This window comes from Abramis brama (genome assembly GCF_963993115.1).
Source record: "Abramis brama genome assembly, chromosome: 8".
NCBI lineage: Eukaryota > Metazoa > Chordata > Actinopteri > Cypriniformes > Leuciscidae > Abramis > Abramis brama.
In genome coordinates, this window is record NC_139970.1 from 5,732,726 (window position 1) to 5,759,729 (window position 27,004).

General features: G+C 35.7%; 1 protein-coding gene across 3 annotated transcripts; it reads right to left on the reverse strand.

The window, feature by feature from the left end:
* Positions 1 to 3,490: 3,490 nt before the first annotated feature.
* Positions 3,491 to 26,096, reverse strand: LOC311088097 (bactericidal permeability-increasing protein-like). 3 transcript variants are annotated; one of them, XM_084121754.1, is made up of 16 exons: positions 25,957 to 26,096; positions 14,677 to 14,786; positions 12,566 to 12,677; positions 12,211 to 12,339; positions 10,020 to 10,172; positions 9,852 to 9,915; positions 9,680 to 9,740; positions 9,170 to 9,261; positions 8,179 to 8,355; positions 7,962 to 8,021; positions 7,550 to 7,717; positions 7,243 to 7,307; positions 4,394 to 4,436; positions 4,236 to 4,299; positions 4,030 to 4,106; positions 3,491 to 3,898 (listed from the first exon to the last, which is right to left on the reverse strand). In XM_084121754.1, exons 2-16 carry the CDS (start codon positions 14,771 to 14,773, stop codon positions 3,848 to 3,850), a joined length of 1,413 nt encoding a protein of 470 aa, XP_083977880.1. In that variant the 5' UTR covers positions 14,774 to 14,786; positions 25,957 to 26,096; the 3' UTR covers positions 3,491 to 3,847. The 3 variants fall into 3 exon arrangements, with proteins under 3 accessions (XP_083977880.1, XP_083977881.1, XP_083977882.1); XM_084121755.1 differs by having other exon boundaries at positions 14,677 to 14,783; positions 25,957 to 25,999; XM_084121756.1 differs by lacking the exon at positions 25,957 to 26,096 and adding an exon at positions 20,070 to 20,159.
* Between the last annotated feature and the right edge of the window lie 908 nt (positions 26,097 to 27,004).

Here is a 27,004-nt window from a genome sequence, read left to right on the forward strand (position 1 = left end):
CACGTACCGACTAGGTCATGAAAAGTTTAGTAGATTATTTGCGCTAAATGAATGGTTAATATCATGGTGCAATGAGCAGAAACTGCTCTTTGTAAATAATTGGAATCTGTTTTGGGAGCGTCCTAGGCTTTACCGTGCTGATGGCTTACACCCAAGCATTTTCGGATCGGATCTTCTGTCAGATAACATCTCCAAAATGTTAAATACCTTTTGACTAGTAACCAAAAGTCCAAATCATAGTCTCTGCTGCACCAAATTAACTGATATAAATAGTGTAGAACATTGCATAGAAACTGTGTCTATTCCTCGTTTAGTGAGATCAAATAATAAATCTACTGCAGGATCTAGAAAAAATCTAATTGTTATTAAACCATAAAATGTTGCTATTAGTAATCAAAAACAATTTCTAAAGCTAGGTCTTCTAAACATTAGATCACTCACACCTAAGGCAGTTATTGTAAATGAAATAGTCACAGATAATAGCTTCGATGTACTTTGCCTTACTGAAACTTGGCTTAAACCTAATGATTATTTCGGTCTAAATGAGTCTACTCCATCTGGATACTCCTATAAGCACGAACCCCGTCTGATTGGTCGTGGCGGCGGTGTTGCAGCGGTCTATAGAGATATTCTCAATGTTACTCAGAAAACGGGTTATAAGTTTATTTCGTTTGAAATACTTGTACTAAATGTTACGCTCTTAGATGTTAGAAAAAAAATCCATATTATCTCTAGCCTTGGCTACCGTATATAGACCGCCTGGGCCTTACGCTGATTTCCTAAAAGAGTTTGCAGATTTTCTCTCAGATCTATTGGTCAATGTAGATAAAGCATTAATTGTTGGAGATTTTAACATACACGTAGATAATTCAAATGATGCGTTAGGGGCTGCGTTTATAGATTTATTAAATTCCTTTGGGGTCAAACAAAACGTCACCGGACCAACTCATCGTCTTAATCATACACTCGATTTAATTATATCATATGGAACCGATCCAACCGATATAGATATCGTTCCACAAAGTGATGATGTCACTGACCATTACTTGGTAACTTGCATATTACTTACTGCTGTAATATGTCATGCTGTGCCGCGTTTTCGACCAGGCAGAACAATCCTTCCATCCACCATAGATAATTTCTCAAATTGCTTATCTAATCTGTCTCAGCTGCTGCCTGAACCCAAACAAACAGATGAACTAGAAGAACTAACTAGCCCTATGAGCACCATTCTCTCTAGAACATTGGATGTTGTTGCACCCATTAAATTAAAAAAGGTCAGAGAGAAAATTAAAGCACCATGGTACAATAATACTACGCATGTTCTAAAGAGAGAAACCCGTAATTTAGAGCGTAAATGGAAACAAACTAATTTAGAGGTCTTTAGAATCGCGTGGAAAGACAGTATGTCACGTTATAAAAAGGCCCTAAAAGCGGCCAGGGCTGAGCACCTCCGCAAACTAATAGAAAACAACCAAAACAATCCTAGGTTTTTATTCAACACCGTGGCTAGACTAACAAATAAACAGATGTCACCCGAACAAAATATCCCATTACAGTTTAGTAGTAATGATTTCATGAACTTCTTCACTGAGAAAATAGAAAACATCAGAACCACAATTGTAAACGTTCAATCCTCAATCGCACCTTATAATTCAGCCTCAATTATCCCCCCGCAAGAACAATTACAGTTTTTTACAACTATAGAACAAAAAGAGTTAAATAAACTTATCACTTCATCTAAAACAACATGTTTATTAGATCCTATACCAACTAAACTACTGAAGGAAGTGTTACCTGTAGTGGAAGAGCCTCTCCTCAATATTATTAACTTGTCTTTATCTTTAGGTCATGTTCCAAGAACATTTAAACTGGCAGTTATAAAACCTCTCATTAAGAAACCACAATTAGATCATAATAATCTAGCAAATTATAGACCCATTTCAAATCTACCTTTTATGTCTAAAATACTAGAAAAAGTTTTGTCCACTCAACTGGGCTCTTTCTTGCAAGAAAATGATATTTATGAAAAGTTTCAGTCAGGATTCAGGCCGCATCATAGCACTGAAACTGCGCTCGTTAAAATCACAAATGATTTACTCTTAGCTTCTGACCAAGGCTGTATCTCAATACTAGTTTTACTTGATCTAAGTGCTGCGTTCGATACTATAGATCATACAATACTCTTAGATCGACTACAAAATTATTCTGGTGTTCAAGGACAAGCATTAAGCTGGTTTAGATCATACTTATCTGACTGTTACCATTTTGTCTATTTAAATGGAGAAAAATCGATCATAATTCCAGTAAACTATGGAGTGCCGCAGGGATCTGTGTTGGGCCCTCTGTTATTTTCAATATATATGATGCCACATGAGGAAACATGGAATTAGTTTCTATTGTTATGCTGATGACACTCAAATATATATTTCATCACGGCCGGATAAAAACGCTAAATTATCCAAATTGACAGAGTGTGTTCAAGATATAAAAGATTGGATGACGCGTAATTTTCTTTTATTAAATCCAGACAAGACAGAGGTAATACTTATCGGTTCAAAAAACTGCCCACAGAACCTCTTACAATACAACTTTGACATCGTAGGATGTCCTGTTACTTTATCCTCTTCAGTAAAAGACCTGGGTGTTATACTCGATTGTAACCTGTCTTTTAAAAATCAGATTTTGTATGTTACAAAAACAGCCTTTTTCCACCTTAGAAACATTGCTAAGCTACGTAATATGCTATCAGTTTCTGATGCAGAAAAGTTAGTTCATGCATTCATGACCTCGAGACTAGATTACTGTAATGCTTTATTAGCCGGTTGTCCTGCATCCTCAATAAACAAGCTACAGTTAGTCCAAAATGCAGCTGCTAGAGTTCTTACTAGATCAAGAAAATATGATCATATAACACCGATTTTATCATCACTACATTGGCTACCTATAAAGTTCCGTATTAATTATAAGGTATTGCTACTGACTTATAAAGCCCTAAACGGCTTAGCTCCAGTCTATTTAACGGATCTTCTATCACCCTATAATCCATCGCGCTCTTTAAGATCAATAAATTCAAGGCTTTTGGTCATACCTAGGATATCCAGATCCACCAAAGGAGGGAGAGCATTTTCACATTTGGCTCCAAAACTCTGGAATAGCCTTCCTGATACTGTTCGTTGCTCGGACTCGCTCTCCCAGTTTAAAACTAGATTAAAGACGCATCTTTTCAGCCAGGCATTCATATAATATTGTTAATCTCACAGTTTCAAACTACAATCCGGCCTCTAGTTCATAAATGAGGAGGAGAACTGGCCCCCGACTGAGCCTGGGTTCTCCCAAGGTTTTTTTTTCTCCATTAGGTCACCTGATGGAGTTTTAGGACACCATTAGGTCACTTGATGGAGTTTTTTCGGTTCCTTGCCACTGTTGCCTTTGGCTTGCTCAGTTGGGGATATTTTGGGGATATTTAATTTTATTCTATCAATCAATAAATTCCACTAGAAACAAACTTTGTTGTATTATTTTATTTTAATACTGTGAAGCTGCTTTGATACAATCTGTATTGTGAAAAGCGCTATACAAATATACTTGATTTGATTTTGATTTGATTATTTATGCAAATTAACTCCAATGAAGGAACTATGTTTTTTTTTTGTTTTTTTTTGTTCACTGTAAACAATAGAAAATAGCCTGTAGAGTATTTTGCATTGATAAGTGGCAAAAAAGTTTGTACATAATATTATGTGGAAAATTGGACATTTGAAGTAATGATTATATAATTCTTACACTGAAAACAATTCTGCAGTTGTACAGTTATTAGTTATTTTGTGCAGGTCATGTGTGGAGCTCAGAGGCCCGTCAGGGAGTCCTGGACATCAGTCAAAATGGCCACAAAGCCCTGAGAAAGTCACAAACAAATTCAGACTGTATCACTGTGTTTTCCAACAATTTTGCAATATCAAACGAAATCCAAACCCTGTACATTTTAGAATACAAACATTCAATAGTTTAACATTTAATAGTACTCACATTTTCTATAAGCAATTGAGAATTGATCAAACTAAAGCCTTTCAGTGTGGGTAAGGGAAAACCAGCCTTCAGGGCCGCTAAAATGCAAAGTGGATAAAGGTGTTAATTATCAGTTCCCAGACTTTCTAAAAAACAGTTTTGCAAAGTATATAGTTTTCAGAAGTTGCTTTTTTGGTTGCAAGTTTGTAATAAATGCAATATCATACCATTTATTTTTGGAAGTACAAACATCTTCACTGCTATCATTGACATTTGCTCGAGTGTGTCAGTCTGTACATTGAATGATTAGACAAAGATAAAACATCTTATTATGCTGATCTACTAAAGTGAATATTTGACATGAATCATCACTGTCTGGTCTCACCTTAAAATCACCAATCTCAGATGATCCGAGAGTCAGCGTTAAACTTGATGCAGCATTCAGGGCAAAAGATGATGTAGAGTTTCAGAAAACATACACTTTTTTGTAGATATCTGGGGCTTACTTAAAGTATTCATGCATTAAGAAATAAAATGTTGACATATAAGAGGTCATTTTGCTACAAAACCATAGTGTAAGTTTGAGCGTTTGCTGAAAGCAAGCTGTCAAAGCTCATCGACTCATTTTGTACTTTATTATGTAATAGAGATAAATACACCAGTGCAAGACTGCTGATCAACGCAGATTATTTAATCATGGCAGCTGTAATAGTAATCATGCTGAATTTAAATTTAAAATGTCTAGCATTCTAATCGAGAGAAAAAAATAGCAATAAGGGTTATCCATTTACCATGTTAAAATATACTGCATCATTCCCAGCACTGATGATATCATATAGATATAGTATCTCATGAAAGTGAGTACACCCCTCACATTTCAGCAAACATTTTAGTATATCTTCTCAAGGGACAATACTATAGAAATGAAACTTGGATATATTTTAGAGTAGTCCATGTGCTGCTTGTATACACAAATGTGTGTATCTTGTATTAGAGCAGTTACAATTTGTGCTTTGAGTACAATTATCTTATACTGACCACCGGATGTTCAACATGGCACCTCATGGCAAAGAACTCTCTAAGAATTTGAGAATTAGAATTCTTGCTCTCCACAAAGTTGACCTAGGCTATAAGAAGTTTGGTAACACCCTGAAACCGAGTTACAGTACATGCCAGGGTCATACAGAGGTTTTCCAAGACGGGTTCCTCTAGGAACAGGCCTCGCATGGGTCAATCAAAGAAGTCGAGTCCTCGTGCTGTGCGTCAGGTGCAGAAGCTGGCTTCAAAAAACAGACGCATGATCGTTCCAGCATTGTTTTAGAGGTTGCAGAAGTGGAAGGTCAGCTTGTCAGTGCTCAGACCATACACCGCACACTGCAACAAGTCGGTTTGCATGGCCATCATCCCAGAAGGAAGCCTCTTCTGAAGCAGGCTCACAAGAAAGCCTGCAAACAGTTTGCTGAAAGCAACCTGTCCAAGAGCATGAATTACTGGAACCATGTCCTGTGGTCTGATGAGACTAAGATAAACTTGTTTGGCTCAGATGGTGTCCAGCATGTGTGGCGATGCCCTGATGAGGAGTACCAAGAACATTGCGTCTTGCCTACAGTCGAGCATGGTGGTGGTAGCATCATGGTCTGGGGCTGCGCTTCATTGAGGGAAACATCGATTGCAACATGTACTGCAACATTCTGAAGCAGAACATGATGCCCTTCCTTCAGAAACTGGGCCGAACGGCATGATAACGACCCCAAACACACCACCAAGATGACGACTGCCTTGCTGAGGAAGCTGAAGCTGAAGGTGATGGAGTGGCCAAGTATGTCTCCAGACCTGATCCCTATTGAGCACCTGTGATCCTCAAGCGGAAGGTGGAGAAGCGTCATGTGTCTAACATCCATCAGCTCCCTGATGTCATTATGGAGGAGTGGAAGAGGATCCTGTGCAGCTCTGGTGAACTCCATGCCCAGGAGGATAAGGGCAGTGCTAGATAACAATTGTGCTCACACAAAATATTGACACTTTGGACACAGTTTTGACATGTTCACTTAGGGTGCACTCACTTTTGTTGCCAGCTATTTTGACAATAATGGCTGTATGTTGAGTTATTTTAAGACGACAGTAAATATGCTATACAAGCAGCACATTGACTACTCTAAAATACTGTATATTCAAGTTTCATTTCTATAGTATTGTCTCTTGAGAAGATATGCTAAAATGTTTGCTGAAATGTGAGGGGTGTTTCGTGAGATACTGTATATATGTGTGTGTGTGTGTATATATATATATATATATATATATATATATATATATATATATATATATATATATATATATATATACATACAGAGAGAGAGAAAAATCAAAAGATAGAATGAAAAAAAAATTTAAATATGAAAAAAATTACTACACTTGCGATGGAAACGCATCATCACAGTCTGCATAAAGGGTCCGTTGTGTAATACTTATTTCATATGTAAAGATGCAGTGGGCATTCAAAAATAGGGTAGAAAATGGCCAATTATTTCTAAAATATAAGTGTGTTTGATACTAGTAACATTATAAGTGGACCTCAGGGAACTTAATAAAAAAACAAACAAAGATTTAGATTACAGCCCGGAAAGTACTGTAAATGTTTTTATTGTACTTACCCTGTAACTACATGAAACAAGAGTATATTTACCCAGTATTTAAGCAAAAGTTGAAATAGGTTTAGTTTTACTTGCCATGAAACACCGAAGCCAAAACTTAATATGTGCACTTTTGCTATCAAAAAATTACTATATAAATGCACTATGTACCCCGTAATTTTAAAAAGCCTTTACGTATTAGTACACTATTATAAAAAAAACCTACGCAGTATGTTCTTAATAAATTGCTCCCAAATGTAAGGTTGTTGTACCATAATAGAAGAATAAGTGAATAATAGAAGAATAAGTGCCCCTTAGTTCTAAAATAATTACAGTAGAAATAATTTGTTAATTTTCCAGGTTGTTACCCCTTTATTCCCCAAACTTTACATATTGTTCCCTTATACCTACACTTACGTACTTTATAGATACGTTATAATTACAGAAAGGTACACTGTCATTTTTTTTTTACTTACACAATACTTTTCAGGCTGTAATCTAAAGCGTTACCAAAAACTGCAGTGCATGATTGAAATGAAAACACATCTAAAAATGGAGCTCATTTGACTGCGTCTTTAACTGGACAAATATCAGTGAAACTCACTTTTTCATTTGGAAAGCTCCAGTCAGTTTTTTGTCAATCCGAGCACTTCCACTGAAGCTGCCGTCCTGCAGGTGGAGTGAGAGAAGAACACTGAAGTTCATGCTAAGCTGAATTGCTGTTTCCTTTTTGATTAATTGATCAATTTGGTGAAAACATGGTTCTATATCACTGTTTGCAGTTTCGACTTTACAGCTTATAGAAGGTCTTGCCAACATGGTTTGTGCAATTTTGATATTTACTGGTAAAGTGTGGGAGTTCCTCTTCACTTTTTTTATATTATGTTTTTGTGCATAATTTGTGTACTCACCACATCCAGTCTGAAGAGAGGCACCAGCGTACCATCAGGTTTAACAGCGGAGAACTTCGCTGCAGCCGGCACATGAATGTCTATCACCCCTGAACTGAAGGAGAATAGTGGCGTCTCGCTGGCGTATAACAGCACCTGCATCTCCATGTTGGGATACAATGTGCGTAGCTGAACAAATAATTTGTAAACAGAGCACATTATTCGTCTTAATAACAACTTGATTTTACTTGAAAACTATAGAACACATTTTAGACATGTAAATACACATGAGATTCGTGACTGGTGTTACTGTACATCAGTATATGCAAACGTAGTCATATTTTCTAGTTATTTACTGGTTGACATTAAACATAAGATATTTTATAAATTATTTTTTTTCCCTTACAAAGTCATGACCTTTACATACACTGACCTGTGGAACGAAGACACCAAACTGACTGGTGTTCAGATGGATTGGAAAACTCTTTGGTATCTACATTAAATGAGAAGAATGAGTGACTTAATAGCTAAATCTATATTTTAAATCTTTAAGAGGGCATGATTCCTTCTAAGTCTATAATAAGTTGTGATGCTGTATAGTTTCATTCATTGAAGATGGTAAAAGTATTTGTTTTCTTTTACTTCCTCACCATGTCATCTCTGATGTTGATTTGAAGAGCCCCAGAGCTGAGGAATGCATACGCTGCTGAATTCACGAAGAACTCAGAGGCAGCCATTGAAAGCATGTAGTTTTCTGCGTACGGCACGTCAAACACGCTTGGAGAGAAAGGCGGTTCAGACGGAGAACTGCGACTGTAAAACTCGCCCTGTCACAGGAACAACAACCAAACGTCATTGGCAGGTTACCGTAAAAATACCAAAGCGAATAAATAAAATCCATAACACTGTTTACAAATCGAGAAATCTATTCGAATTCTAAATATATTCAGAAAGAGAAACCTAATAATAGTTGGGGCTCAGGGATGGTTGGACAGCTCAGAGAAGCCAATCCTGCTCCTGGAGAGTTTAGCTCAACACTCATGCCTGGAAGTCTCTAGTGATTCTGCAGACCTTGATCAGCTGGAAAGTGGCCCTCCATGAGCAGGATTGGACACCCCTGTTGTAACTGTATGCATTTAATGTATGGCAATAAAATGTTAAGCTGGGCAAACACTGTGAAATTTTCGTCTGAATCTGAGCCGATTCCTGAGTTGTATGACTTTTTTTGAGTCTGGCCGAATTTCAGCTTTGTCGTGCAGTGTACAGCGGGAAACGAGAGGCGATTAACCTCTCCCGACCGGCAATCAGATGCTCGGTTAATTACTGATGTTAGAACTTTTGGTCTCCTCTTGTGAGGGTATCGCACAGTTGAAGCAGAGCTACGAACCGATTGCCCTAAACTCAGTGCCTTTTCCCTTCACTGCGCCTGCCTGAAAACAGAAGTTAAACCATTGCGACATGAAATGGATATTTTAAGTCTCAGCTCCACGATTGGACCGTATAGATCGTGAGCTTTGGCTTTACATCACATGCGATTTACTCATACAGTGAGAGTTGGTATTTAATAAAATAAATGCTGAAATCACACAGGGTATGCCTGGCTTAAATTATTATTATAAATGCTGAATTAAAAATCCTTACCTTAATATCTAACTCAAAGCTTTGTGCTGTCACAGCCGGGGAGGATGTGAGAGGGATGCTCAGAGATATATACTGACCCACAGGTATGATAACTAGAAAGAATTCATTTGAGAGTGATTACTGTAGTCCTTTAATGAAGAGGAATGTAATGTGTGCTGTAGTTTTCTAAGTAGTTTTCAAAGGATTTTGTATTTACAATCACACCAACAACATTAATGTCATTAAGTAGCAATAGCTCAATAATACGGCCGAAATAACCCACAGTTGGGTGAATCTCACAAAAATGTTCACAGCAAATGCAAGAAAATAAGGCCTTTTTAATGATTTATGAATTACAATTAATCACATTTATCTTAATGTTTATGGAAAATAATGCCACAATGCAAAAAAAAAAAAAAAAAATGATTGGTCCTAAAAATAGTTGTCTTTATGCATAATATGTCTTCTTTTTACTATAAATCTATGTGATCTATATATAATATATCATTTCAGACATTTTTGTGCCAGTACCAGGTATTTCCTGTAGAGTTGTCTCTAATCCAATTATTGCTTGTTGAATTGCCGGGCAAATCTAAAAAAATTTAATAAAAATGATAATAATGACAATGACAATACAAGACATAATGAGAAATATCATCAGCAGCAGATAATAGTGTTAATTTGTTTTGATAAAATGACAAACCTTCTCACGTATCATTTCTGATATTTTTCTACTGAAAGCACGTATAAATGGCTTGAAAAAAATGCTGCAGAATAGAAATGCTCTATTAGTGGTAGTCTTAAGAGATATTCACAATTGTTGCGTGTATCTTCAGGTATCATCAGTCTTTTATGTTTTGTTAATACTTACCTAGCTCCTCCATGGAAATGAATATTCACACCTCCTACATTAGCACTACACTGAACAGTGGTGATGGAGAGACGGCCAGCATCATCCGCTAACTGCAGGAGGGTGTAGATGTGGATATTGTACACAGCCAGATCAAATGAGCCATGATCATGGCTGCAATCATAGAACAAAAGACAATCATATGACATATCTTATAAACAATCAACTCCTTTACATTACAAATGTCTTATTTAAAACATTTTACTTTGATATGATGCTTGCCAGCTATGTCGAGGTATCTTTCCAACGCTATCTCACGAACAATTGGTACGAGTGAGTAAAATGTGGCTGATTTGTACGACCTTACTCGTAATCATACAAATTTGTACGAGTGAGGTCGTAGGAATTTGTACGAATTAGACACCTCGTAAAATTGGTACGAATTTCCGTGAGATCGGGTTGATCTTTCCATTCCTCTTTGGCAAATTGCTCCAGCTCTTTTCGGGCATGGACCTTAAGCTTGAGCTCCCGCCATAGATTCTTAATGGGATTAGATCTGGGCTTTCAGCGGCCACTTGTCCCTCAACAACATTTGGACCAACTTGGATGTGCTTTGGGTTGTTGTCTTGCTGGAAGACCCAGTGTTGATCTAATGTTGGCCGTTTTGCCTGTTGATCTTTTTTTTGCAATAAAATGCAATTATTTACGAACATATCGACGCATTGTTACGAAACTTGTCATCGCAGCCATGCCCTGAAGGACCCTGAGATGCTTGGGGTCAGTGCGCGAGACATTCCAGCGCAAGAGGAAATTGCTGGAATGCGATGGTTGAGATGTGACGGATTCTACATTTGTGAGATGGACACATATACCATTATTTTCAGTTTGTCAGAGAAAAGGACAAGAAAGTAATAGTCGAGAACAATCTATGTGTGACATCGAGAAACTTGATCAAGTAACTTGAAGAAACACCTGGACTAGTGCCACGCTAACACTAAGTTACCCGAAAGACCTTTCCCTTGTCCATGAAAAATGCTGTTTTTTTCTGCTCACTTCTTGATGACGGCGCTCCTCTCAGCACAAGTTTGGTATCGTTGTAAAGCACAGCATTTCGACTTTGTGAATATTTATAGTAATTTCTCAATAGCATGAGTCTGAACCAATAAAATGCGATTTTCAAACTAATATGCTTGTGTAAACAAAATGATCTTGCTCCTGCTGACTGACAGCGCACAATCCCGATATACATAGAATTAGTCTTGCCGAGTATTCACGCACACATTATCTGTTATGTCTTCGTGATGTTTGGTTAACTGTTGGGGAAAAACATTTGATGTGTAACATTATATTACATCTGTGCGTACAGTAGGTCGGACCGTCTGTTTCAGTAATGTTAATCAAACAATTCTGGTATCAAGGAAAAAAGTTGAATATATTTTTTTCGTATACATATTGGTTTTGACTTGGTTTGTGCCAAATTTGGTGTTATTACCAGGGATTTTAAGGTATGGTTGCTGGGTGACTTTGTTTTGAAACCTTCAGAAAACCTGATGTTTCTCAAAATGGACTTTGCTGACTCTATCAACTTTAAACAGGTGTAGCTCAGTAATTATTTTGTCTGATTCCAACAAATCATACATTAGACTCATTTTGCCAGCACATATGTTGGTTATGTGTCTATTCAGAATGACTAATGAGCAGCAACCTTTTTATTTTGGGAATGTCATATATGCTCATTTGCCAAAATGGTTGCTGTGTGGAAAAGGGTTAATAAACAGAATGACTGTACATTATCTTTTCATTACATGTTCGACTTGTTTTAACTGGTTTGCTCGTCTTGGATAAAAGCTGTTTGCTAGAGTGTGGGAACTGGTTTTCTTTGTGGAAGCTATTAGTTTATTACAAGTGAAATAATATTTTTTTTTCTACTCAAATCAGTAGTTCTTGCCCAATTATTTATTTATAAGTCAAATCGCTGTGTAATAAGTGGGATATAAATAAACCAACAGTTATTACCACTTTATGTTGGGTTCTTGATCCCCCTTGTTGGGGTTTATTTGACTTATGTCTGTGTGCATGGTCCTTCTTATCGACTAAGTTCATGTGATTGTGTAGTAAGGTTTATAGAAAATGTTATTTATTTTCAAGATCACGTCAGGTGAAACTGATTTTTATTGCTGTCCCCTTCCCCATGATTCACTGGTACACTTACATTTTGCCAAACTGTGTTTTCCAGTTGCCATTGATGGCTAGTGTGAGTTGACTGACTTCCACAGATACACCAGTTCCCTTTACAAACACCAGTGATGGGTCTGGCATGCTGCACTCCACAACCCGCATGCTGGAAAGACAAAAACACACCGGTTCACCATTTATGGAATATATTCATGTAGACGCAGTCATATTTTCTAAGTTAAAATAACTGTTTATTACATGTGATGAATATAAGAACTACTGACTGAATTTCATGTATTTGTGTTTGAATATACAGTATGCATTTAGTATCTGTGAAAATTAAGAACATTTTAATTAGTTAATTTGGTTTGATTGTTTGTTAACAAACTGACTTTGATAAGACATAATGTACAGTGCCGATCTTGATGTCCACCCCACCCCGGACCTCTGGGATTTCAGTACTCTTCAGTTTGCTTTGTATTTGGACAGACAACATCTGAGACACTGAACACATGCACAGAAACAGATACAGAAACACATATCACTTCTTTAGCATCCTCATGATTAAAATATACAATATTTCATGTATTTTAAAGGGTTAATTTACGCTGGCAGTGTGAGTTTTTAATAAATCTTAGCTAACTAATAAACAGCCAATATCCTAATAATATGCATGCTAATAAGAAACTAGTTAATAGTGAGAATTGGACCCTAAACTAATGTGTTACCATATTTGTTTCAAGAAAATTGCTGAAGTTACCCTTTAAGTATTCAAACAAAATAATTAAAACATGAGATATTTGTGGGTTTATATTACATATACTTTCTGCCATGTCTCTTTCAATAAATACCCATTAAGCAAGGGAATGATAGATGCTATTAAATGCCCATTAGGGGACTTTATTTCCACTTACCAAAAATTATCTTCACTTTTATTTAAAATAAATGCTTCTCTGAATATGATGATATGATATTTGATGGGAAAAGGGAGAACAATGGGGATTTGAAAAAGGTTGATTCAAACTCTGGATGGTCGCATCAAAAGCTATATTCTTAAAGGCGCAGTATGTAAGTTTCACCGAGAGCCTAGGAGCGGAGCAAGGCCGGTGGGGTGAGTTACTGAGAGACACACCGGTCTCGAGTCCCACGGAGGAGCTCCGGAAGGATATAAGAAGGATTGAGGACAGTAAAGGCACAAGAGAGGACTAGAACATTTTATGTTGGTGTTTTTCTTAGGGCTGTCAAGCGATCACATTACACAATATGGTGATTAATTAATCGTTAGTTAATTAAATTATACTTTAAATAAAAAGCTAAAACTGCCAGTAGATGGCGGTAAATATCTAAAGGAGTAGGTCATTGAGTCATTCATTCATTCGATTCGTTCAAACGGCTTATTCATTCAGGAATTAAGTAAATGGCTCTCTTTATGAATGTGCCATTGAATCATTAGTTCACTGGCATTATAGATAAAATTTTGTCACGGCAGACAATATTGTGTCTAAGATATAACACAATATTAACTTCTTATTTATTAAACTTGTATAAAATCAATATTACATTTGCACTCAAGCTATCTGGGACAAAAATAGCACTTGTGTGATATTGATTAACTGTGTCATATATGTTATAAATATGAGACAAAAACTCATACGGGGCATTTTTGCCCTGATATCTTAAATGTTAAGAGCAACTACGTTTTCTATAGGCTCGATCACACAGTGTGTTGTTACCATGTTCATCACCAATAAACTGTATGAAATGTAAGATGAACTACGTAAGTCTGATCTGGGGCAGGAGGGTGTGTTAAATGCATTAATAAGTTTAACATGCTATTTTTTCCCATAACTAATAAATTAAATGAACACGTTAAATCAACAGCCCTAATTTTTATGATGCCTATCTGTTATAATTAATTTTAAAACGTATGGTGGAGAAAATGCTGTTTTTACTGTTACTACAAATAAAGCTATTTCTGATAATGCTATGTTTGCCATTTGACAAAATAGTTTTTTTTTTCTGATTTCTTATTAAAACAAGAGATTCAAACAATAAGACTAACCGTATTGAGCTATACAACCATGATTTATCTGGGTTTAAACATTGTTGGAAACATTTGGGATAATGCAAGCACACAAGTCAACAAAATATATAAGATTGTTCTAGTGGTTTTTGGGTCCAAAAATAATCCAAAAATATGACATATTGTGCCTTTAAGCCCAGTTTTCAACACTTTTATCACTGCATGTGCCAGTGGCTGGTGTTTATTTAACATTCACGGATGTCATCCTGTTTTGGTGATATGAAATAAGTTTTCCTCTTACTAAAAATTTAGATTTTAGAGGGAAAAGGATTATATATGAAAGGAATCAGTGGATAAATGTATAATATATTAAAGCAAACAACCACTGAGCATTTCCCTGATGGACAGTAGCTATCATGTCTAACTCACAATAAAGAATGTTGTTAGATATCATTTCAGATCAATGCAGTGAAAACTTACCATCTCTGAGACCCTTCTCTGACAGAAGAGTTTTTAATGCAGGATAATCTGCATGTGTGTATGTTACTATCATCAGGAAATAAATGACCAGCTGCATCCTTCAACTCCTGCTGTGTAAGACAAAATACATTACTCATGAGATTAACCTGTCTTTTAACTTTTGACAGGCATTTACACTGTAAAGCTAAAAAAGTATCACATTTGGTACATCAATTTATTATTGCAATTACTTAGTGTACATTTAGTTAGAATTTTGGTGTTAATTCTCACACACACCGTTTTTATTTATTTATTTATTTTTGGTCAAGATGAAAATCTAATTTAACCAAACATCACATCAATTGTATTATGATAATAATATTTAAGCATTTTTTTTAATGCTTGCTGTTTATTAAACTCATTGGTGTAGTGTATTCTCTTTTTAATCTTCATTTAAGTGGCTCCAGAAGCAGAAAACAAATCTTAGATGTCTTTAGACTGTAAATATGGCAAGCCGTTTTAACATTTAATCATTTCAACCGACTAGTATCTATTTTCATGCTACTAGTACTTATTTTTTAGATACTAGTATCCATTCCATTAAGTACTAGTACTTATTCATTAGCTACTAGTGCTTATTCTTTAGGTACTAGTGCCTATTCTTTAGATACTAGTGCTTATTCTTTAGGTACTAGTACCTTTTTAAAGATACTAGTACTTATTCATTAGATACTAGTTCTTATTTATTAGATACTAGTACCTATTAAAAAGACACTAGTACGTATTTATTAGATACTAGTGCCTATTAAATTGGTACTAGTACTTATTCATTAGATACTAGTACTTATTCATTAGTTACTAGTATTTATTATTAGGTACTAGTACTTATTAATTAGATACTAGTACCTATTAAATAGATACTAGTACTCATTCATTAGATACTAGTACTTATTTCGAGAGTGACTAGTAACTATTATTTTGTTACTAGCAAGAAATTTTTAATTTTTGCCATTGACTTCTATGGGGATCTGTCATTCAGATATCAACTATTCAGTTCTGACTAGTATGTATTCCAATTGTGACTAGTACATATATATTAGATACTAGTAGTTATTAATTAGGTACTAGTACTTATTTTTTAGATACTAGTACCTATTACTAGATACTAGTATGTATTCAATAAATACTAGTACTAAGTCATTAGATACTAGTACCTATTAAATAGATACTAGTACCTATTAAATAGATACTAGTACTTATTCATTAGATACTAGTACTTATTCAATAGATACTAGTACTTATTCTTTAGATACTAGTACTTATTCATTAGATACTAGTACCTATTAATTAGATACTAGTACTTATAAATTAGCTACTAGTACTTATTCAATAGATACTAGTACCTATTTATTAGATACTAGTATTTATTCCAAATGTTACTAGTACGATTTTTTATTTTACTAGTAAGATTTTTAATTGAACTATCCAGTGGCCATTCTGACTAGTCATAACATAAGACGAGTAAAAAAGCAGTTGTGACTAGTAAAATAAAAAATCTTACTAGTAACATTCGGAATAAACACTAGTATCTAATAAATAGGTACTAGTATCTATTGAATAAGTACTAGTAGCTAATCTATAAGTACTAGTATCTAATTAATAGGTACTAGTATCTAATGAATAAGTACTAGTATCTAAAGAATAAGTACTAGTATCTATTGAATAAGTACTAGTATCTAATGAATAAGCACTAGTATCTATTTAATAGGTACTGGTATCTAATGACTTAGTACTAGTATTTATTGAATACATACTAGTATCTAGTAATAGGTACTAGTATCTAAAAAATAAGTACTAGTACCTAATTAATAACTACTAGTATCTAATATATATGTACTAGTCACAATTGGAATACATACTAGTCAGAACTGAATAGTTGATATCTGAATGACAGATCCCCATAGAAGTCAATGGCAAAAAAAAAAAAAATTGTTTCTAGTAACAAAAGAATAATTACTAGTCACTATTGGAATAAGTACTAGTATCTAATGAATAAGTACTAGTATCTATTGAATAAGTACTAGTATCTAATAATAAGTACTAGTAACGAATTAATAAGTACTAGTATCTAATAAATAAGAACTAGTATCTAATGTATAAGTACTAGTATCTAATGAATAAGTACTAGTATCTAATTAATAGGTACTAGTATCTAATGAATAAGTACTAGTATCTAATGAATAAGTACTAGTATCTATTGAATAAGTACTAGTACCTAAAGAATAAGTACTAGTATCTAAAGAATAAGCACTAGTAGCTAATGAATAAGTACTAGTACTTAATGGAATAGATACTAGTATCTAAAAAATAAGTACTAGTAGCATGAAAATAGAGACTAGTCGGTTTAAATGATTAAATGTTAAAACGGCTTGCCATACTGTAAATGTGTTTGACCTTCTCTGCATCCAAACGCCTCTTCGGATGATTTGAACCAACACTGCTTTCAGTGTACATTTGTCAGTATGTGTGTAAATGGACCCTTGACCTTTGCATTGCTTAAAGAGTGTAGGCCTATGTTTTATTTTTGCATTCCACAAATGATCAAATGATGTGTGCTTTAGCATGACCCCTCAGTTCAGCTGCATCAGTCACTTCCTTAAATGATAGAGAACTGATACTAAGACCAAAACACATTTGCTTAGAGGACTCTGCTCAGACACACATATAGCAGTGTTTATGACCACAGCTTACCATATTTTTATCCTAAAGCTTTAACAATTATTGCCTTTAACACTGCTAATCAATTTTAACAAAGTCAATGCATATGGCGTTATTTTCCTGTCAAATGTCGAGAGCACATTATTGTAGCGCGAAAGTACATTAATATAATGCGCGAGCGCGAATCTCTCTGCTCGCGCGCGGAATGTAAATGCGCGAGCGCGAATCTCTCTGCTCGCGCACGGAATATGTGCTGAGTGCGAATCTCTCTGCTTGCGCGCGAGAACTGGGCACGCGCTCTCAGATACACGTTGCTCTTGTAAGAATTTTCTCTGGGCTCGCTCAGAGAATATGCCTGCACTTAAAACGTGTTCAGTGCAATCGCGGATCTCTCCTCTGCTTAAAGTAAGCATGTATGTGCTTAGACTGTGTCCCGTGCGTTCGCGCATGCCTAAGTTCTCTTCAATTTCTTCTTTTTTTCTTTTTTTTTATTAATGCCAAGGTATCAAAAATATAACTTACATAGCAAAAATGTACAAATTACATACAACGGAATAAAGAAAGCAAAGCAGCATATACTGAATGTGTAAATATATATATATATATATATATATATATATATATATATATATATATATATATATATATATATATATATATATATACATACATACATACATACATACATACATGCATACATATAGCCTGTATATGCTCATAAAAAATAAAAAAACTGAACAGAAAGCTGTAATGAAATAAAAAAGTTTGAAACAAGTTTATTGTCTTAAGAGCTTTAAGATTCTTAGATAACGAAATGCTTTGGATGTATTGTTGGACCTCTCTCTTCTAAAAACAATGAATAAGGGATTCTGCTGAGTGAATTTACTACGGTGAATGTGAAATTTTGCAAGGAACAATAATAGATTAATAATAAAATACTCTATCTTTTCTAAAAAATCTAGCTTTTGAAAAGGTTTAAATCATAAACACAAGTTGTTCTTTTTGTGGTGCCCCTGATGAAACTGCTCTTCATATCTTCTGGGATTGTCCTCACACGCAGTTATTTTGGGTTGAATTTTCTGCTTCAGGATTTCTCTTTGCTTTTTAAGGATGCACTGTTTGGTTTCTTTAATATACAAAAAGCTAAATTTAATGAGTATTTTATTATTAATCTATTATTGTTCCTTGCAAAATTTCACATTCACCATAGTAAATTCACTCAGCAGAATCCCTTATTCATTGTTTTTAGAAGAGAGAGGTCCAACAATACATCCAAAGCATTTCGTTATCTAAGAATCTTAAAACTCTTAAGATAATAAACTTGTTTCAAACTTTTTTATTTATTTCATTACAGCTTTCTGTTCTGTTTTTTTTTTTTTTTTTTGTATGAGCATATACAGGCTATATGTATGTATGTATGTATGTATGTATGTATGTATATATATATATATATATATATATATATATATATATATATATATATATATATATATATATATATATGCTGCTTTGCTTTCTTTATTCTGTTGTATGTAATTTATACATTTTTGCTATGTAAGTTATATTTTTGATACCTTGGCATTTATTAAAAAAAAAAAAAAAAGAAATTGAAGAGAAGAGTAGCTATTTAGGCATGCTGCGCGAAGCACATACATGCTTGGTGCTTGGCACATAAATGAATGGTTAATATCATGGTGCAATGAGCAGAAACTGCTCTTTGTAAATAATTGGAATCTGTTTTGGAAGCGTCCTAGGCTTTACCGTGCTGATGGCTTACACCCAAGCAGATTCGGATCGGATCTTCTGTCAGATAACATCTCCAAAATGTTAAATACCTTTTGACTAGTAACCAAAAGTTCAAATCATAGTCTCTGCTGCACCAAATTAACTGATATAAATAGTGTAGAACATTGCATAGAAACTGTGTCTATTCCTCGTTTAGTGAGATCAAATAATAAATCTACTGCAGGATCTAGAAAAAATCTAATTGTTATTAAACCAGAAAATGTTGCTATTAGTAACCAAAAACAATTTCTAAAGCTAGGTCTTCTAAACGTTAGATCACTCACACCTAAGGCAGTTATTGTAAATGAAATAGTCACGGATAATAGCTTCGATGTACTTTGCCTTACTGAAACTTGGCTTAAACCTAATGATTATTTCGGTCTTAATGAGTCTACTCCATTAGGATACTCCTATAAGCACGAACCCCGTCTGATTGGTCGTGGCGGCGGTGTTGCAGCGGTCTATAGAGATATTCTCAATGTTACTCAGAAAACGGGTTATAAGTTTATTTAGTTTGAAATACTTGTACTAAATGTTACGCTCTTAGATGTTAGAAAAAAATCCATATTATCTCTAGCCTTGGTTACCGTATATAGACCGCCTGGGCCTTACGCTGATTTCCTAAAAGAGTTTGCAGATTTTCTCTCAGATCTATTGGTCAATGTAGATAAAGCATTAATTGTTGGAGATTTTAACATACACGTAGATAATCCAAATGATGCTTTAGGGGCTGCGTTTATAGATTTATTAAATTCCTTTGGGGTCAAACAAAACGTCATAGGACCAACTCATCGTCTTAATCACACACTCGATTTAATTATATCATATGGATCCGATCCAACCGATATAGATATCATTCCACAAAGTGATGATGTCACTGACCATTACTTGGTAACTTGCATATTACTTACTGCTGTAATATGTCATGCTGTGCCGCGTTTTCGACCAGGCAGAACAATCCTTCCATCCACCATAGATAATTTCTCGAGTTGCTTGTCTGATCTGTCTCAGCTGCTGCCTGAACCCAAACAAACAGATGAACTAGAAGAACTAACTAGCACTATGAGCACCATTCTCTCTAGAACATTGGATGTTGTTGCACCCGTTAGATTAAAAAAGGTTACAGAGAAAATTAAAGCACCATGGTACAATAATACTACGCATGTTCTAAAGAGAGAAACCCGTAATTTGGAGCGTAAATGGAAACAAACTAATTTAGAGGTCTTTAGAATCGCGTGGAAAGACAGTATGTCACGTTATAAAAAGGCCCTAAAAGCGGCCAGGGCTGAGCATCTCCGCAAACTAATAGAAAACAACCAAAACAATCCTAGGTTTTTATTTAACACCGTGGCTAGACTAACAAATAAACAGACGTCACCCGAACAAAATATCCCGTTACAGTTTAGTAGTAATGATTTCATGAACTTCTTCACTGAGAAAATAGAAAACATCAGGACCACAATTGTAAACGTTCAATCCTCAATCGCACCTTATAATTCAGCCTCAATTTTCCCCCCGCAAGAACAATTACAGTGCTTTACAACTATAGAACAAAAAGAGTTAAATAAACTTATCACTTCATCTAAAACAACAACATGTTTATTAGATCCTATACCAACTAAACTACTGAAAGAAGTGTTACCTGTAGTGGAAGAGCCTCTCCTCAATATTATTAACTCGTCTTTATCTTTAGGTCATGTTCCAAGAACATTTAAACTGGCAATGATAAAACCTCTCATTAAGAAACCACAATTAGACCCGCATAATCTAGCAAATTATAGACCCATTTCAAATCTACCTTTTATGTCTAAAATACTAGAAAAAGTTGTGTCCACTCAACTGGGCTCTTTCTTGCAAGAAAATGATATCTATGAAAAGTTTCAGTCAGGATTCAGGCCGCATCATAGCACTAAAAACTGCGCTTGTTAAAATCACAAATGATTTACTCTTAGCTTCTGACCAAGGCTGCATCTCAATACTAGTTTTACTTGATCTTAGTGCTGCGTTCGATACTATAGATCATACAATACTCTTAGATCGACTACAAAATTATACTGGTGTTCAAGGACAAGCATTAAGCTGGTTTAGATCATACTTATCAGACCGCTACCATTTTGTCTATTTAAATGGAGAAAAATCGATCATAATTCCAGTAAACTATGGAGTGCCGCAGGGATCTGTGTTGGGCCCTCTGTTATTCTCAATATATATGCTGCCACTTGGAAATATTATAAGGAAACATGGAATTAGTTTCCATTGTTATGCTGATGACACTCAAATATATATTTCATCACGGCCGGATGAAAACGCTAAATTATCCAAATTGACAGAGTGTGTTAAAGATATAAAAGATTGGATGACGCGTAATTTTCTTTTATTAAATCCAGACAAGACAGAGGTAATACTTATCGGTTCAAAAAACCGCCCACAGAACCTCTCACAATACAACTTTGACATCGTAGGATGTCCTGTTACTTTATCCTCTACAGTAAAAGACCTGGGTGTTATACTCGATTGTAACCTGTCTTTTGAAAAGCATATTTCGTATGTTACAAAAACAGCCTTTTTCCACCTTAGAAACATTGCTAAGCTACGTAATATGCTATCAGTTTCTGATGCAGAAAAGTTAGTTCATGCATTCATGACCTCGAGACTAGATTACTGTAATGCTTTATTAGCCGGTTGTCCTGCATCCTCAATAAACAAGCTACATTTAGTCCAAAATGCAGCCGCTAGAGTTCTTACTAGATCAAGAAAATATGATCATATAACACCGATTTTATCATCACTTCATTGGCTACCTATAAAGTTCCGTATTAATTATAAGGTATTGCTACTGACTTATAAAGCCCTAAACGGCTTAGCTCCAGTCTATTTAACGGATCTTCTATCACCCTATAATCCATCGCGCTCTTTAAGATCAATAAATTCGAGGCTTTTGGTCATACCTAGGATATCCAGATCAACCAAAGGAGGGAGAGCATTTTCACATTTGGCTCCAAAACTCTGGAATAGCCTTCCTGATACTGTTTGTTGCTCGGACTCACTCTCCCAGTTTAAAACTAGATTAAAGACGCATCTTTTCAGCCAGGCATTCATATAATATTGTTAATCTCACAGTTTCAAACTACAATCCGGCCTCTAGTTCATAAATGCCAGAGGAGAACTGGCCCCCGACTGAGCCTGGGTTCTCCCAAGGTTTTTTTTTCTCCATTAGGTCACCTGATGGAGTTTTAGGACACCATTAGGTCACTTGATGGAGTTTTTCGGTTCCTTGCCACTGTTGCCTTTGGCTTGCTCAGTTGGGGATATTTTGGGGATATTTAATTTTATTCTATCAATCAATAAATTCCACTAGAAACAAACTTTGTTGTATTATTTTATTATACTGTGAAGCTGCTTTGATACAATCTGTATTGTGAAAAGCGCTATACAAATATACTTGATTTGATTTGATTTGATTTGATTTGATGCTTACTTTAAGCGAAGGCACGTTTTAAGTACAGGCATATTCTCTGAGGGAGCCCAGAGAAAATTCTTACAAGAGCAACGTGTATCTGAGAGCGCGAGCAGAGAGATTTGCACTTGGCACATTATATTCCGTGCGCAAGCAGAGAGATTTGCGCTCACTCATTTGAATTCCACGCGCGAGCAGAGAGATTCGCGCATTATATTAATGTACTTTCGCGCTACAATAATGCGCTCTCGACATTTGACAGGAAAATAACGCCATAAATGCATAGGCATGCATGGCAGGGGTTTGATATCTTCATTCTCTGACGATGTGAACAGTAATCTGTATCTTCTCTCTCTGACGATGTGAACAGTAATCTGTATCTTCACTCTCTGATGATGTGAACAGTAATCTGTATCTTCACTCTCTGATGATGTGAACAGTAATCTGTATCTTCACTCTCTGATGATGTGAACAGTAATCTGTATCTTCACTCTCTGGCGATGTGAACAGTAATCTGTATCTTCTCTCTCTGACGATGTGAACAGTAATCTGTATCTTCACTCTCTGATGATGTGAACAGTAATCTGTATCTTCTCTCTCTGACGATGTGAACAGTAATCTGTATCTTCTCTCTCTGACGATGTGAACAGTAATCTGTATCTTCTCTCTCTGATGATGTGAACAGTAATCTGTATCTTCTCTCTCTGACGATGTGAACAGTAATCTGTATCTTCACTCTCTGACGATGTGAACAGTAATCTGTATCTTCACTCTCTGATGATGTGAACAGTAATCTGTATCTTCTCTCTCTGGTGATGTGAACAGTAATCTGTATCTTCTCTCTCTGACGATGTGAACAGTAATCTGTATCTTCACTCTCTGACGATGTGAACAGTAATCTGTATCTTCACTCTCTGACGATGTGAACAGTAATCTGTATCTTCTCTCTCTGACGATGTGAACAGTAATGTGTATCTTCACTCTCTGACGATGTGAACAGTAATCTGTATCTTCACTCTCTGACGATGTGAACAGTAATCTGTATCTTCACTCTCTGGCGATGTGAACAGTAATCTGTATCTTCACTCTCTGACGGTGTGAACAGTAATCTGTATCTTCACTCTCTGACGATGTGAACAGTAATCTGTATCTTCACTCTCTGGCGATGTGAACAGTAATCTGTATCTTCACTCTCTGGCGATGTGAACAGTAATCTGTATCTTCACTCTCTGACGGTGTGAACAGTAATCTGTATCTTCACTCTCTGACGATGTGAACAGTAATCTGTATCTTCACTCTCTGGCGATGTGAACAGTAATCTGTATCTTCACTCTCTGACGATGAACAGTAATCTGTATCTTCACTCTCTGGCAATGTGAACAGTAATCTGTATGCTGAGCTCTGGATGCTTCAGTTTGATCTGTGTATATAAACCCTTCATCCCTCAGAATCTTTTACAGTCTTGCAGCTTTTGAGTAGCACAGCAGAGAAGAAAGCAGCAATTTCAAATAAAGACAGCACATTTATATTTATCAATTGGGAAGATGCTTTTATCTGAAGTGACTAACTGTGGTTTTAAGTTTGACATTTGATAAGCTTGTATATTTCTTGCCAATCAAACAATCCAGACATTGGCATTCCATCAGTGGCGGTTCTAAAGGGGGGCCAGGGGGGGCCAGTGCCCCTGTGACAACAAGCTTGGACCCCCTTGTGGCCCCCCTAAATGTGGAGTGTGAAATAATTTTTACAAAACTATTTTTTGCTATCGTTGTTTTTCACATCCGTTATTAGACAGTAGCAACACGGAACACAAATGTAGAGGGACTGCTTAAATCGGATCTGCAGGTTTTTTTTCTATTCAGAAGTTGGTGGACATTTTGCACGGATATTATAGCCTAGTTCTAGCAAAGAAGGAAATATAGAGGTGAGTAAAGTTGTTAATATGTTGTATTTGTATTAAATGCATTACAGAAGTGTAACGTTAGAACCTGGCCGTTTGTTAGTTTGTGGCAGTTTGAAAAAGGATAAAATATATGATCAACAAACTCATGGTGCAAACAGCTCGCTTTTCTGCACCTCTTTTTCACATCAGTTTGGGTGACTTGGGTCTGAGAGGGTCTGATTATAATTTCACAAAGTCATCTGAAGCCATTCCATAGCTTAATGTGAGGGACAGAAGTTTATTTACATCATTAAATTAAAGTTTATGGAAACTCGTTTTCCCTCTTCTGCGGCTGTCAATCATTCTCCATTCAGTATTCAAACAGCGCACGCGCCTCGTCCGGTTACAGCAGGATGCACGGTAAAACTCTCTCCAATATGATATATTCACATTATAATACATGGTCTGTAGATAAAAGGCTGTGGATTTGCATAAAATGACTTTATTTTGTGTATTTGTATCTTATGTTTGTTGCAGTTTTTAAATGACTCGCTACCGTGTGCCTGTTCACACCACAAGGACTATGAATTGGCATCAAATGCACAATAACTGGAATTTAAAACTGTGAAGAAACAAATTATCAATAAACTGTTGGACAGATATAGCCTACACTAGGATTTGTGCGCTCGACTTTTCTTCGCTCAGTGCTGTGAACTTTTAAATGCGCACTGTGACTCCACGTTGCTTTGAGCACATAATTCTGCACCCGCGATGCGCATACGCTCTTTGTGCACTCTGTTTTGAAGCATTTCATATTATCATGTTTTCTCCTATATTTTTTATACCTAGCCTTTTATACCTTTGCACAATACATTTAAAATAAGCATAATTTAATTGTATATTATATTGTATGCACTAAAGCTGGTGAAAACCTATCTCAGGTCCACAATGTCAGATGACAGATTAAGCAATTTAGGTGTTCTAAGTATTGAGTCAAGGAGGGCAAAGGCCTTAAATCTAGATGAATTTGCTGATCTTTTTGCAAAAAAAACACAAAAGTCGTAGAATACAGTTAATGTGACTGATTCTGAATATGTAATGCAAATGTAAAAAATATAATGGAAATGCAAATACATTGTTGAATGATTGTAAACATGGCATTTTGCCTGTTAATGCCTACAGTGCAGTGCAGAAAATGATATGACAACAATAATGTCTAAATGTAACTGGCCCCTGTAACAGTACAACTGGCCCCAGCTTGGCCCCCCCAGTTGAAATGGTCTAGAACCGCCACTGCATTCCATTCTACCAGTTGAGCTTCAAAAAGTTTCAAAAAGTTTATGTTTGGTATGTTTATATTTATATCCAACATGAAAAAAAAAAAACGTTTGTATATGAAAAAACATTATTTAATAAACACTTTCTTATTCATATTTGATATGAAATTGTAAGAACGTACCTCAAAACATACAGCACAGCCTGGTGTCTGAAGGGAAAGTGAGTGTTTCTGTGTGAGTGTTTCCTCAAAAGCTGCTTCAAAAGAACACCGTTCACAAGGGAGGGGCGCGTGTTCAGTTCCTGCTCTGGGTGTCTTTCAATATTGAAGGATAATTACTAGTGCTTTCAATAAAAAAAATAATAATAATAATAAAAAAACATTTAATCAATCACACATATTTCTATAACTAATTGTAACTAATCTTCCTAAATTTGTCACGAGAATCGTTTAGAAAAATGTTGTCAGCTAAAGAGAAGCTTTAAATGTCTCCCTGCAGCTGGAGACCGAAGTAGGAACTGTTAAAAAATTATTAAAAAAAAAGTCTATGGTTAGTTTTTCCCTTAAATTCTCGTACTAAAATTGACTTTACATCCATTCATTTTTTTTTTTATTTACATGATTTTGCATTTCAGTCTTGGGTAAGATTATAATTATACAAAAAAAATAATTAATTAATTGCATTTTCAACAGTGTAATTTGATTACTGTACTATTTACTCTCTCTAGAAAGTATTGCATTACTACCGGTAATTACTTTCTAAATCCCATATCACCCTCGACCAGTTGAACAATACAAGGATTGACTTGAAGTTGCTCTTTTTGTTATGAACTGCTCCGAGACTCGAAGGTGAAGATCCAAATGCAGCTTTATTACAGAGTAGTCGTACAGGCAGGGTCAACAACAGCGAACAGATCAATGGAGGAAACAAAGAGAACATCCGAATAACAGGCAGAGGTCAGGGCAGGCAGCAATTATCAGAGTCCAATAAACAATCCAAGTCAGGCCAGGCAGAGAAACAATCAGGAAACGGTGAAACAGTCCAAGGTCAGCAATACAAGAATCAAACACGGGTAAATAACGCTCAGAAATGCAGTAACAGTACAACAAGACTTCACACTGAGTGAATGTGAAAACCAGGTATTTATGGTGTGAGTGAAACAAGGTGATAAGACACAGGTGAATGAGATGAGTGCTGATGAGTCCGGGCAGTGAGTTATGGGAAATGTAG

What these genes read in the sequence shown, in the direction of transcription:
- LOC311088097 (XM_084121754.1), bottom strand. Translation starts at nt 14,773, where the DNA reads ATGCAGCTGGTCATTTATTTCCTGATGATAGTAACATACACACATGCA. An exon ending in CTCTCTTCAGACTGGATGTG is followed by an intron (nt 7,308 to 7,549) that starts GTGAGTACACAA and finishes CTCCACCTGCAG; the next exon opens with GACGGCAGCTTCAGTGGAAG. An exon ending in CTGAGATTGGTGATTTTAAG is followed by an intron (nt 4,300 to 4,393) that starts GTGAGACCAGAC and finishes TTCAATGTACAG; the next exon opens with ACTGACACACTCGAGCAAAT.